General features: G+C 53.8%; 1 protein-coding gene across 2 annotated transcripts in view; it reads left to right on the plus strand.

Moving 5' to 3' along the window:
- The window catches only part of EPS15 (epidermal growth factor receptor pathway substrate 15), a 79205-nt gene that overhangs the window by 36295 nt on the left and 29518 nt on the right, over window positions 1-13392 (plus strand). The window contains exons 9-12 of one of the 2 annotated variants that reach the window (XM_038759959.1): window positions 1019-1219; window positions 1811-1956; window positions 3556-3712; window positions 5535-5620. In XM_038759959.1, coding sequence (XP_038615887.1) covers window positions 1019-1219; window positions 1811-1956; window positions 3556-3712; window positions 5535-5620 — 590 coding nt within the window. The remainder of the gene's footprint in view (window positions 1-1018; window positions 1220-1810; window positions 1957-3555; window positions 3713-5534; window positions 5621-13392) is intronic. The other variant, XM_038759960.1, reaches the window with a different exon arrangement.

A 13392-nucleotide genomic window follows, 5' to 3' on the forward strand; every position in this document is an offset into this window, starting at 1 on the left:
GTGCCTGTGACCGGAATGGTTGTGGGGGAGTCTCTTGGGGCTATGGAGTGAAGCCTGCCCTGATGGAGCCAATTTTTTTTTTTAAATGGTATTTGGTAAGCGCTCACTACATGCCAGGCACTGTACTATGTGCTAGAGTGGACACAGTTAATCAGGGGAGACACAGTCCCTGTCCCACATAGGGCTCACGGTCTTAATCCCCATTTTACAATTGAGGTAACTGAGGCCCAGAGAAGTGAAGTGACTTGCCCAAGGTCACACAGTAGAAAAATGGCAGAGCCCAGGCCTGTGCTCTTTCCACTAGGCCTCGCTGCTCATCTTATCCGTGTCCCTGCCCCCAGCCTGGCCAGATTCAGACTGGGCAGTTCCTTCTACCTAGTCTCTTCCTTTGTATTTGAGGTTAACCATTTCCCAGAAAATGGTCCACCCCGAGGGGTAACCGCTGTCCAGAGAAATGATCTCCACCCCCGGCCGAGCGGTGCATTAAACGGGAGCCACCCGGAATAGTGCCCTCAGCCAAACAGATTCGGCCCTCATCATCATCATCATCATCAATCGTATTTATTGAGCGCTTACTGTGTGCAGAGCACTGTACTAAGCGCTTGGGAAGTACAAGTTGGCAACATATAGAGACAGTCCGTACCCAACAGTGGGCTCACAGTCTAAAAGGGGGACTTTCCCTCGGGTGTGGCATTGGCTTGTCGAGTCTTGAAGCAGCGTGGCTCAGTGGAAAGAGCACGGGCTTTGGAGTCCGAGGTCATAGGTTCGAATCCCGGCTCTGCCACATGACTGCTGTGTGACCTTGGTCACTTAACTTCTCTGAGCCTCAGTTCCCTCATCTGCAAAATAGGGATTACAACTGTGAGCCCCATGTGGGACAACCTGATCACCTTGTATCCCCCCCAGCGCTTAGAACAGTGCTTTGCACATAGTAAGCGCTTATCAAATGCCATCATTATTATTATTTCCCTGTGTGGTGGCGGGAGCGTCTGACCCATGCCCTCTGTATGTGTTCCAGGCCATGTTTTTGGTCTACTGTGCCCTGGAGAGGGACCCTGTGCCCATGTCCCTGCCTGCCGCCTTGGTGCCACCTTCTAAGAGAAAAACGGTCAGTATCTCAGCCTCCAAGTGGTCAGTCCCCTCTTCGACACTGCCCAGGGAACCTTACAGCTCCTTGCCACCAGTAGGCATTTTCCCTACCAAAGCACCACTGGCACAGGTAGAGACGCGCCCAGAACCCGTCGGTGTTTGGAGTGTTTCTTAACGCTGAAAATTGCATGGTGCTATAACAACGGGGCCAAGCGGGGGACAACAGGATAAGGGCGGAAGGGAGGGGCTTTTCTAGGGGTGGGAGCTCAGAGGTGGCGCCTTGGGATGTGGGGTCAAGGGGCGGGTGATGCCTGCGGGTGTTGGCCCGTGGGTGGTCTGGGGCTTGCCCGATTCCCCCTGATTCTGGCCGGTGCCAGTTCTACTAGGGGAGGGGGGCCCGCCTAGGGTGGGGACTCCCAACCTGAGGGCTGACGGTTGCACCGGGGAGTTGGCTCCTTTCCCCCCCGCATCCCATTCCCTGTGTTTTCCCCTGGTGGGGCGGGGGGTGGGGGGTGACTGCCGAAGGGGCAGGAGAGTTCGGAGTTACCCGAGGCCACGGTCCGCCGCCAGCCACGATGCCCATGGGTCCGGTCGAAGTCGTTTGTTCGCCTCTCTCGACCACGTTGGGCCTGGCACCGAGGGAACGAGGCAGGGGTGGAGGCTCCCAAGCTGTCATTGGCCCAAACCTCCATCTGTGAAATGTCTGTGGTGTCCTTCGCAGTGGGTGGTGTCACCTGCTGACAAGATAAAGTACGATGAGATCTTCCTGCAAACGGACAGAGACAAAGATGGCTTCGTGTCAGGTTTGGAAGCCCGAGAAATATTCCTTAAAACGGGATTGCCTTCTGCCTTGCTGGCACACATCTGGTAAGGAATGAGGGAAAATCTTTTTAGAAACTGGCCCGGGTTTAACCGCATGTTCTCACTCATTTCATATCATCCTGTTTTAAGGGTTTGGCGTTTTCAAAGCAAATTCCTTTTAACTGAAGACTTTTGAATAATGTCTCCTCGGGATTTTAGTAACTAGGGTAGGGCTTAAGCCTGAGCTCAGTTTAGCCATGGCCCTGGGCTAGAGAGAGGCCCCGAAGGGCGAGGAGACGGGCCTCGGGAGGTGAGGAAAAGGTGGGTGTCTGTTCACCTGTGATCCTGCTTTGCAGAGGGCCTGAGAAGAGAGCCTCCCCTCCTGATGGCGGGTTTAGAGGTCTTTTCATTCAATCGTATTTATTGAGCACTTACTGTGTGCAGAACACTGTACTAAGCGCTTGGGAAATACAAGTTGGCAACATATAGAGACGGTCCCTACCCAACAGTGGGCTCACAGTCTAGAAAGGGTCTTCTCCTTACCACCTCTGTGGGTTACTGTGCTTCTGCCCAGCGGGAGCCCGGTCCTTCCCCTGGTCCTCCTGGCCACCTCCCTACCCACCTTCCACTCCCTTAGCGGTGGTCCTGGGGTAATGGAAGGAGCCAGGGGAGGGGACGTGGAAGCCGAGTGGCTGCAGTGCGGAGAGGGAGTGAGGCGGATGCCTTCAGGCCCGTGCAGAAAGAGGACCCCAAGCAGGAGCCCCAGGAGGGTGCAGGAAGGGATGAGCAGGTGCCGACCTGCCCTGAACAGGGGAGACGCCCGAGCCAGCAGGACTGGGCTCGGCACGTTTCTTCCTGGAAGGAGCCAACAGTGGGAAAGAGGCTCTGAGATGTCTCGCCGGCGCCATCCCCTCGGGCGACCCCAAAACCCTACGGGCCTCACATGGGCTGAATTGGTGGTGGAATTCCTGAGGTCCCTCCCAAGTAACCCCCACATGACTTCTGCACCAAATGAGCCGATTCGGATCACTGGAGAGTGGCTGAGCCTGGTGGGGCAGTTTTCTCCAGACCGAATGACCCGTCGGGGCAGTGAGAGTCGAGGGGTGTGGAGGGCGAAGTGGCCACGGTGTCTTCGTCCGGGTCGGGGGACCCTGGGGTGGGGTGGCAATTGGAGTCTGGGGTGGGGAAGAGCAGCCCCGCATCCTGGGGTGGGGGAGAACCCCACCGCCGACTGGCTCCAGGCCACCTTTCCGTCCATCTGTCTATCCCGTGGCCAAGTGGCTGGTTGCCGCTTTGCCGCTCCAGCTGCCTGGGATGGCCTTTAAAGGATCGTAGATCTGTGGGACCAAGCGGTGGTGTCCTGTACCCCCACGCTTCTAGGAAGCTGCCGAAGGGAGACGGGACTAGAGCCCCAGCCCCTTGGGCTCCTGGCTTGAGGGAGGTTTGGTTTCGGGGGTGGTGGTGGGAACCACCAGGGTGAGCAGGCTTGTTCCCGGAAAATCAGGCTTGGCGATCTCTGGAGCCGAGGCTCAGGAATGAGTTCTAACTCCCCATGGGGAGGTGGGCTCTTGCCCACGTTGGGCCCTTCCTGGGGATTTCAGTGGCTTCTCGGCACAAAGAGCTGTGCTCTGATGCGTGCGTGTGTGCATCCATCCATCTGTCCAGGGCCCTATGTGACACCCAGGACTGCGGGAAGCTCTCCAGCGAACAATTTGCCCTGGCCTTCCACCTCATCAACCAGAAGCTGACCAAGGGCGTCGACCCCCCGCAGGTGCTCACGGCCGAGATGGTGCCTCCCTCCGACCGAGCCTTGGCCCCGAAGGTAAGGCGGCCGTCCGCCATGTGAGCGCTTGCCGGCTCTGTCCCCGCCGGCCGGGGTTGGGTCCCTGCCCTGGCCCTAGGAGCCGCCGAGCCGGGGAGCTGGATGGCGGCCGTCAGGCGCGAGCAGGATCGGTCTGCCCACCTCGTCGCCTGCCGGGCTACATTGGCCAAGCTGTTTCCCGAAGGAAGAACTCTGGTCCCTGGGGCCAAAGCCCAATTTCAGAAAAAGTCAAGAGGGGTTCTGGCGCAGGGAGTTGGACCATCTTCGAGGCCCCCTCCTGCAGGCTGTGGCAGCCCTTGGCTCTCCCTCGGCCACCTAGAAGGCCCTGCTAGTGGGACACTTTTGTGGCACCTTGGTTTGCAACCTGTTTTAAAGAGCTGTACACTTTCCTCCCCCATCCTCCTCCCCTCCACTTTCCTGTCGGTCGCCTGGGCTACCTGTGGCAATCAGTCAGTGCCCCCCCACACCTTCCCCACCCCAGCTTCCCCAAGATGGTTCCAAGCTCCCCACCCCGGTTCCTTCCTAGCTGGAGTGCTCCTGACAGGATTCTCCACCTTCACTCTAACTTCTGCCTTCTGAGGAAACTCTCAGCTGGCCCAGCATTCCTTTAGCTCGGTGATGGGAATAGACGCTGTAAAGTTGTAGCCAGAAAAGTCAAAGCCATTTGGTGTGGACTCTGGAGCATCCTGTATCCAAGATCTCTTCTCTTCTTGCATTCTGATGTTTACCAATATTGCATTACTTTCATCTTAACTAATGTTTCTTTGAATGTTTGCTTTCCTCTCTGTGTGTTTTCTAGTTTGGACTATTTTTTCCATTCTGCAGCGCTCTGCTTTGCGCCTTTCTTGTAGTGTCCGTTTCTTAACTCTCCTCTGTCTCCAGGTTAGAGCTTTATCTTCTGGCTTTTCTAACCCCTTGGACGGTCTTGTCTGGGATGCCGCGGGAGGATTCCGTGGAGGCAGGAAGGGGACGTAGCCGGGGAGCGTTGCCCGGGACTCTACCCTCACGCGCGATTCAACCTGCGGGAATCGAGTCGATGCTACCTGTGCGGTAGCGGGCGTTCTGGTGAAGCCCAAGGAGAAGAGACGGTGCCCAGTTTGGCAGTGGGCGATGGTGCCGTTTCCTTTCCCCAGGTCCCGAGACCTCCCCTCCCTCACGACACTGGCCAAGCCACGGGGCGGTTCTCCGTCCGCCAAGGCCTGGCTTTTTGATGTGGGTTCTGAGGTCCATTCCCACAGGCCAGTGTGGTGCAGAGGGTCGTGTCATTCCAGGGGATGTTGGGGCAGGGGAGTATCTCAGACGTCTGACCCATTTTTCCTCAGGGGAGGACAGGGGGTCACACTGACCTTTTTGGGTGGAGCTGTGGATTCTTAATACCCAACCATCCTTCCATGTCTGCCCCAGGAGGGTCTGGGTCCACACAGGCCATTGTCCCTGTGGGGCAGGGCTGGGTGAGGTGGCAGAAGCGGTAAGCTCGGGGAACCTGGGGGAAGAGCACAGTTTTGGGTCTCAGAGAGCTCAGAGAGAGAGAGAGGGAGAGAGAGCTGGCCAGTGGGCTTGGAACCCAAGAGGAGTTGGTTCGGTGTGGGTTACCTGAGATTGTCTGGGACTCCCACATTCTGCACTCATCCACCCCAGATTGAACTCACACTCTGCTCCTGTGGTCCTGGGACCGTTACTCGGGGAACCAGCGTAGAGGAATGTAGGACTTGGGTGGTGGGGAGAGGTGCGGGGCCTTTCCCGGGAATGTTTTGACTGATTTTGGCGGGGTGTCGTATCAGCATCCCCCAATGGCAGGGCGCAAGCATTTTGTATTTTGTAGGGCCTATCGGGACCGAGCCCCGTGGCGGACTTCTCAGCCATCAAGGAACTGGACACCCTGAACAATGAAATAGTAGACTTGCAGAGGTGAGTGAAGCGGAATTCCCGCCAACTGAATAAATCCAAGGTCATTGCCCGAAGGAGGGTTACTGTTTCTCAGTTGCCTTTGGAAAATTTCAAAGCCTGGGAAGCACACTATCTAGACTGGTACTAAATGGTAGTTCTAGAGGCTTTCACCAGGCAAGGAGCAGGAGGTCTTCCCCATTTTCTGCCTCCTCCCACTTCCCTTTACAGTCAAGTCCCAAAGTTCAGGGGCCAAGATTTCATATTTTACCATGGGGCTGGGCAGGGTTTGGGGTGGGAGGGCCCTCTAGACTGTAAACCCATTGTGGGCAGGGATTATCTCTCTTAATTGCTGTATTGTACTTTCCAAGCCCTTAGTGCTCTGCACATGATAAGCGCTCAGTAAATATGATTAAATGAATGAGGGCCAGGGCTTGGGGTGGCAAGCAGACTTTACGGGCCAGACAAACCCCATTTTGGACCATCTCTTCCTCCACGCTGGGAATCTCGTAGCGCTTTCCAGGCCTCCTGGGAAGCTCTCAGGTTTTGTCGGGGGTCCAGATGAGTAGTCTTCAGTCTTCTAGACTGTGAGCCGACTGTTGGGTAGGGACCGTCTCTATATGTTGCCAACTTGTACTTCCCAAGCGCTTAGTACAGTGCTCTGCACACAGTAAGCGCCCAATAAATACGATTGAATGAATGAATGAATGAGTAAGGCCAGGAAGTGGGTGCCAACAGTGGCTTTGCCCCCTCAGCTGGAACCTGACCCGTCGAGCTGATGCTTGGGTTCCCCCGCTGCCCTGAGTCATTTGACCAGGTCTTGCCTCTGTTGTGAGGAATAAGGGTTTTGTGCCCCGTAAAACGACCGAGTTCAGTGTCCACTAGCTGAGGTCAGCAACTTCAGCTCAGCGTCCGTGGAGGGCGACTCCCCTCCCCGGCCCTCGGGCAGGGCCGACCCAGGCCTGGAAGCCCAGATTAGTTTGACTGCTCAAACTGGGTGGTGGAAGGGTGGGCGGGGGGACTTCCCAAAAACAGAGCCGTCCGAGGATGGAGCCGGGGGAAGGAGGTATCCGGGGAGTTTGGGTCAGAAGTCCGTCCGGACCTAATGGTCAGAGAACTGTGTGAGCACGTTTCCTGTGGGCTTGATTTTTCCCTTGCAGAACTCGCTTATAGAACTGCAGAGGGGAAGGTGAAAGGCAGGCAGTGGGCTGTGGGGCTTGGGGGCCCCAGGCAAGTGTGGAAAGGGGAGAAGAAGGGGCCCGCGGGTGATCAGTCCATGGCATTTCTTCAGCACCTGCTGGGAGACCGAAGGTCATGGGTTCTATTCCCGGCTCTGCCACTTGTCTGCTGTGTGACCTTGGGCAAATCGCTTCACTTCTCTGGGCCCCAGTGACCTCATCGGTAAAATGGGGATTGAGACCGTGAGCCCTGTGTGGGACAGGGACTATGTCCAACCCTATTTGTCCACCCCAGCGCTTAGTACAGCGTCTGGTACGTAGTAAGCGCTTAACAAATACAATTAGTAATTATTATTGTTAGAGTTAGGCGGTCAGGTATTGGGGGTGGGTAGAGGGTTTGGTAAGGAACTGGGGGTGTAGGAAAGGACCCGCTGGACACCGCTGGCCAACAGCTCTGACTAGGTGGGAAGTCTGACGAGCCAATGTCTCTAAAAGCCAGTTTCACGTGGGGAAGTAGTTGGGCGCAAGGGAACTGAAACCCGGGCATGGCCTGTCATAAAATGAGGATTATGGCGCGAATTGTGATGGTGGGGGCGGGCTGAGCCCTCCGGACAGGAGCCCTTTCCTTCCGAGGGTGACATTCACCACCCTATGGTCTTTATTCCATGCTTTCTATGGTTTCAGTGCTGTACCGACCACCGCTAGGTAGGTTCCAGATAATCAGGTCAGACCCAGTCCCTGTCCCATGGGGGACTCGTGTTCTAAGGGGGAGGGAGATCAGGAATTTCATCCTCAGTTTATAGATGAGGAGGCTGATGCTTAGAGAAGTTAAATGACTCACCCAAGGTCACATGGCAGGCAAGTGGCAGAGTCGCTATTAGAACCCGGATCCCTGCTTGGACTCCCTCGGTGAGTTTGAATGTACTGAGTTGACTTCTGGTGCTGAGAGCCTCTGGCTTTGGAGAGCAAAGTGTCTTCTCACCATCTGAGCAGATGGTGATGTGCATTCATTCAGCCGTATTTCTTGAGCATTTCCTTGTGCAGGAGTTAGGCCTGGCATGGTGAGAGGTAAGCTCAGCATCACTGTAAACTCGGTTTTTGTCTCCTGTGGCGGGCCATCCCCAGGGACCTAGGGAGGTGGGGAACAACTTCAAAGGAAGGCATTGTGGTCTTATGAGAAGAATATGGATCTGGGAGCTGGAAGACGTGGGTTCTGGGCTTCTCTGCCAAGTTGGGAGGATTCAGTGTCTGAACATGCCAGGCACACTAGACGTTTAGAGGAAAAAATGACCTTTCTCCTTTCATCAATCCCTCCGAATGACCCTGGGATTGAATGTTGTGGTGAACCTATGTAGTTACTTTAGAGTTCCCATGGATTGATTCTGTCATTCGTCCCCACAGCCTGGCCTGAGGGAGGCAGAGGCTGTAGGGTGTCCTGTGATGCGGAGAAGATGCAGTGATGAACAGGGAATTGGTAGTAATCTCAGCTCTTCTTCCCTAGCTAGATTGTCCTGCTTCTGTGATAGCCAGGATTTTAGAAATGTGCCTTTAAGGCAGGTGTAGGACCTATGACAGACCTGGTTCCAATCAATCAATCCATCAGTCAGTCGTGTTTAACTCAAGGAGGGTCTACAGGGTGCCGAGCCCTGGACTAGACTGGAAACTCCTGGTGGGTAGGGAATGTGCCTGTTGATTGTTATATTGTACTCTGCCAAGTGCTTAGTACAGTGCTCTGATCACAGTAAGCATTCAATCATCATCATCATCAATCATATTTATTGAGCGCTTACTATAAATACTATTGATTGAAAGCATTTGGGAGAGTAGGGTAAGGAGTGATAATCTGCAGTAGATTATATCTTCTGTACTGTACAGTAAGGAGCTTACAGTTTAGTGTGGGAGATGGACACTAAAATACTTTGCAGACAGAAGAGAGAAAAAAAGTGGTGATTTAGATGAGGAAATGCTTGAGAAGCAGTATGGCCTAGTGGAAAGAGCATGGGCCCAGGAATCAGAGGACTTGAGTTCTAATCCCAGCTCTGCCACCTAACTGCTGTATGATTTAGGGGAAGTGTCTTTAACTTCTGTGGGCCTCAATTACATCATATGTAAAATGGGGTTTAAATCCTCCTCTCCCCGCCTTCTCCCTCCCCCCGACCTAGACCGTGAGCCCTATCTGGGACAGGGACTGTGTCCGACCTGATTATCTTTTATCTACCCCAGCGCTTAGAACAGTGCTTGAAACATACACCGTGCTTAACAAATACCATAAAGAATGCTTGAATAGGGTAAAACAGGAGATGTAGAAGAGCCAGTAGGCCCCTCCTATGATTTTAATTGACCCTTCCCTTCCAAAGCTGCTCTCTATCCCTCTCCCACCCCAAGGCATGGAGATCCTGAGGAACAGAAGAGTACTGGATCCCAAAGTGAGAGAACTGGAGAGTCATGAATAGGGGCTAAGAGATCTGCCATCCCTCCCCCGCAGACACTGAAAGCAGCCACAGACGGGTGGAAGGCGAGAAAGGGGCTCTGTGCGGGAATTAGCGCTCACGTACCAGGGAGTGCCGGGTCCACTTGCAGCCGGACTCTGGGAGGGTAGGAGCCGAGCGGCCAAACGGTCGTCGCCGGAGCCGGGGGGCGGGAAAGGGGTGGTGGGGCCCGGGAAGGGCCGGGCTTGAAGGAGCCCCCCATCTGGGGTCTGCTCAGCTCGGGCGAGAAGCTCTCAGGTTCGTCGGAGAGCTAGGACGAGTGAGTCTGAGAGTCCAGCTGCCAGAGGCGTGGGGGAACTGGGGCTCCTCGTTGTGAGGAGCCTCGGGGGGAGTCAGGTGGATCTGAGATGCTGGAAGGACGACCGGGGTGGGGTCAGACACTGCGCATGCGCAGCCGACCCATCCAGCCCGTCGAGTGGCCAGCCAGCTTTACCAGCCAACTTGGTGCTGGCCGAACCCAAGCGATCCTCAGGCTGGCCAGCGCCCGTTTCAGTGAGCCTCAGGGGGACCGTCCGCTTGCCCCTATCAGGCCGAACATTAGTCTGTTCTCCTCAGGCCCCCCAATTTGTTCAAACTTCAAAACCAGAAACGTGCGCAGAGTCGGTGAGCACCAAGTAGAAGAGAACTAGAGAGCCAGTGTCCAAAGAGAATCCGACCCAACTCCCTGGACTGGTCCCATGGACACTGCCGCTCTCCCGGGACTTGGTCGCGGGATTGTGACGGGCTCAAACACTCCTTTCTGTGGAGTAGAAAGGGTTGGCTGATAGGCTTTCCAATGAAAAGATTCGATTAGTGCCATCATCTTTGTTTGCCGTGGCTGGCTGGCTGACAGGCACCTTTGTGTCCACAGGCTGTTGAGGCCCGGAGAACAATGGGTTACATTGTGAGGGCGAGATCTGGAAATACTGTTCCTTTCCCTTCCACTCAAGTTGCGTGAGTGACACACACAGACACACACTCACTGACATAAAAACACACTCTTTCTCTGTCTCTCTTGCTCTCTCTCCCTCTCTCCCTCTCTCTTTATTTTCCAGGGATCAGGTGCCTTGGACCAATAGTGACTTGGTGTAACCTCCGTATATAGGGAAGGCCCCCTTACAATGTCAGTTATTGTAGAGATTGAGGCACAATGTCCAACTTCACTCTTTGTGAGTACAAGTCTGTTAATCTGGGTTGCAGAAAAATAGGGCTTTTCACAAATATTTGCAACTAAGATGGGAATAATCGGGAGCGTTTACTTCATTCATTCATTCAGTCGTTATTGAGGGCTTACTATGTGCAGAGCACTGTACTAAGCGCTTGGAAAGTACAGTTTGGCAACAGCCAAACAACGGGCTCACAGTCTAGAAGGGGGAAGACAGACAACAAAAATGTCTGCCTTCCCCTTTAGAGGCTGAGCGTGTTGTGGCCAGGGAACGTATCTACCGACTCTTGATTCGTACGTCTCCCAAGCACTTAGTACAGAAACAGTGTGACCTAGTGGAAAGGTCACGGGCCCGGAGGTCAGAGGACCTGGGTTCTAATAATGGCTCTGTCACTTGCTTGCTGTGTGACCATGGGCAAGTCACTTCACTTCTCTGGGCCTCAGTTCCCTGCTGTGCAGATTGGGGATTCAGTAGCTGTTCTCCCTCCTACTTAGCCTATATGTCCTATGTGGGACTTGATTATCTAATATCTACCCTAGTGCTTAGTACAGTGCTTGGCACATAGTAAAGCAATGAGCAAGTACCATTTTAAATTAATTAATGATTAATGATGGCATTTATTAAGCACTTACTGTATGCAAAGTACTGTTCTAAGCGCTGGGGAGGTTACAAGGCGATCAGGTTGTCCCACGGGGGGCCCACAGTCTTCATCCCCATTTTACAGATGAGATAACTGAGGCCCAGAGAATTTAAGTAACCTGCCCAAAGTCACACAGCTGACAATTGGCGGAGCCGGGTTTTGAACCCATGACCTCTGACTCCAAAGCCCATGCTCTTTCCACTGAGCCACTCTGCTTCTCCCGTTTTTACTATTGTTGTCATCATCATCATTGTTATGTGATGATGATGATGATACTATCATTGAATGTGGCTGTTTATTGTTATATTGTACTCTCCCAAGCATTTAGTACAGTGCTCTGCACAAAGTGCTCAGTAAATATGATTGAATGTTGAATTATTTGCAATAATAATACAGTGCTCTGCACCCAGGAAGCACTCCATAAATACCATTGCTTGGTTGATATAAAGCAGTGTTAGGCTGCGGGAAGATGTCAGACCAAAAGGTTTATGAGGCTTTGAAAATTGGTCTGATCTCAGTGTTTCCCGGTGTGTGGTTTAAGCAGTTAAATTCTTTCAAAGCCAAATTCTGTTCATTCAGAAAGCCTTCATTTCACAGATTGACATTAGGGGAAATATTTTCACATAGTCTTAACATTTGACAACCACAGAAGGTCCTCACTTTTGTCACTTGTCAGCTCTGTTGGTGTCACCGCAGTTCGCCTTTACATGCTCACCTGAGATGGGTAAATCCAGGTCTCTTTCAGAAGCGATTCTCTTAAGTCGCATTAATGCTGTTGTCAACTTCAGTCTTCCAGCTTTTCCCTTGCAAACTCTGTGTGTTCAATTCAGGGAGCAACAATTCTCTCAGGGCCAAGTTTGGCACTGAGTGATTCAGTCTCTCCTCTCTCTCTCTCTTTCTCTCTCATCGGTTGTACTGCCATTGAGCAGAGACCCTTCCTTTCAGCAGTTTCAGACTTGGACTTTGTGGAATGGAAACTTGACCGCCAGAATCAATCGGGCCCGGGATTTTGGTTGGCTTTGAGGAAGGCACTTCACCTCTGGCCCAGCTGCCGTACCTGGAAAGGAATATGGCATCATTGCTTTGCTCTGTGGGCAGCCCCCGCCTGCTAAAATAAGTGCTGGCTCGGCCTGGACTCTGGTCTCAGGGCTTTGTTCAAAGATCATTGTTCAGGTCCCCAAGGAATAGCCTGTGTTTGCTGTTAACTGCTGAATCACACACTGCGTTTTAGGAACTCCTGGAGAATATGTTCCCCCCCACACCCCTTTTAAATGGTGTTTGTTAAGCTCTTACTATGTGAGTGCAAGCACAGTTCTAAGCGCCGGAGTAGGTACAAGATAATCAGTTTGGACACAGTCCCGGGGCTCACAGTCTAAGTCAGAGGCAGAAGGATTTAATCCCCATTTTAAACGAGGCACAAAGAAGTGAGTGACTTGCCCAAGGTTGCACACAGCAGACAAGTGGCAGAGCCGGGATCAGAACCCAGGTCCTCGGACATCTGGGCCCTTTCCACTAGGCCACGCTGCTCTGGGTACTGGAGGTCTAGCTTCATCCCAAACCTGGCGAAGTTGCCGTCTTGTCTTCCGGGTCCCCAGTTTCGTTCCTGATGGGGCCTTGGGATGGAACTGGGCCAAGCAGGGGCCCGGGTGGGGCAGGGGTTGGGTTTGGTGAGGGAGTGGTAGGCGGTGGAAATCACAGACCGTTTCCCCATTAGCTCGTCCCTCAGAAGCTCTGCAAGGAAGTGAGCCATTCTTTTCTACCACGGCGGGTGGATGTGGGCGGGTGGTACTGAGGCCTGTCAGTTGGGATAGCATGGCTGGGGCTCAAACCCCCTGGGACTCCCGGGGAGTCCAGCCTTGCAAGAGCTCTCCCAGGCCCAGCTGTGGCCGAAGAAATCCGTGCCAAAGCTGGGCCCGGTTTCCTGTTCTCCTCTCTGCTTCCTCTCCAGCCTTCTCGTTGCCCTTGCTGAGATCTGAGGCCATAAAACCTCACATCGGAGGCTTCTGGTGCGTCAGGTTCCCCTCCTAGGCGGACCTGGCCATCAGAAGGGATTGTGGGTAGAAGCCAGATCACAGTTTCGGGAAGCCAAAATCATTTCCTCCGTTTCCTTGCCTTTCGGTCCCCCACTCTCGGCAGTCCGGAGAGCAGCGTTGGGCATATCCTGCTGGTGTCTCCTCCCTTTCCGGGTTCCCCCAAGTCACGGCAGTGTCGGTTGCTCCGCGCTCCGCTACAGGGCTAGTCAACTGACCTCTCTGTGTGAGATCCCGTCCTGCCCAAAGTGTAGCACCCCACTACACTCACAGAGCGGGATGTGGTGTCTCTCTGGAGCTCCAGCCCCAGGTCT

This window comes from Tachyglossus aculeatus, chromosome 18 (genome assembly GCF_015852505.1).
Source record: "Tachyglossus aculeatus isolate mTacAcu1 chromosome 18, mTacAcu1.pri, whole genome shotgun sequence".
NCBI classification, from domain to species: domain Eukaryota; kingdom Metazoa; phylum Chordata; class Mammalia; order Monotremata; family Tachyglossidae; genus Tachyglossus; species Tachyglossus aculeatus.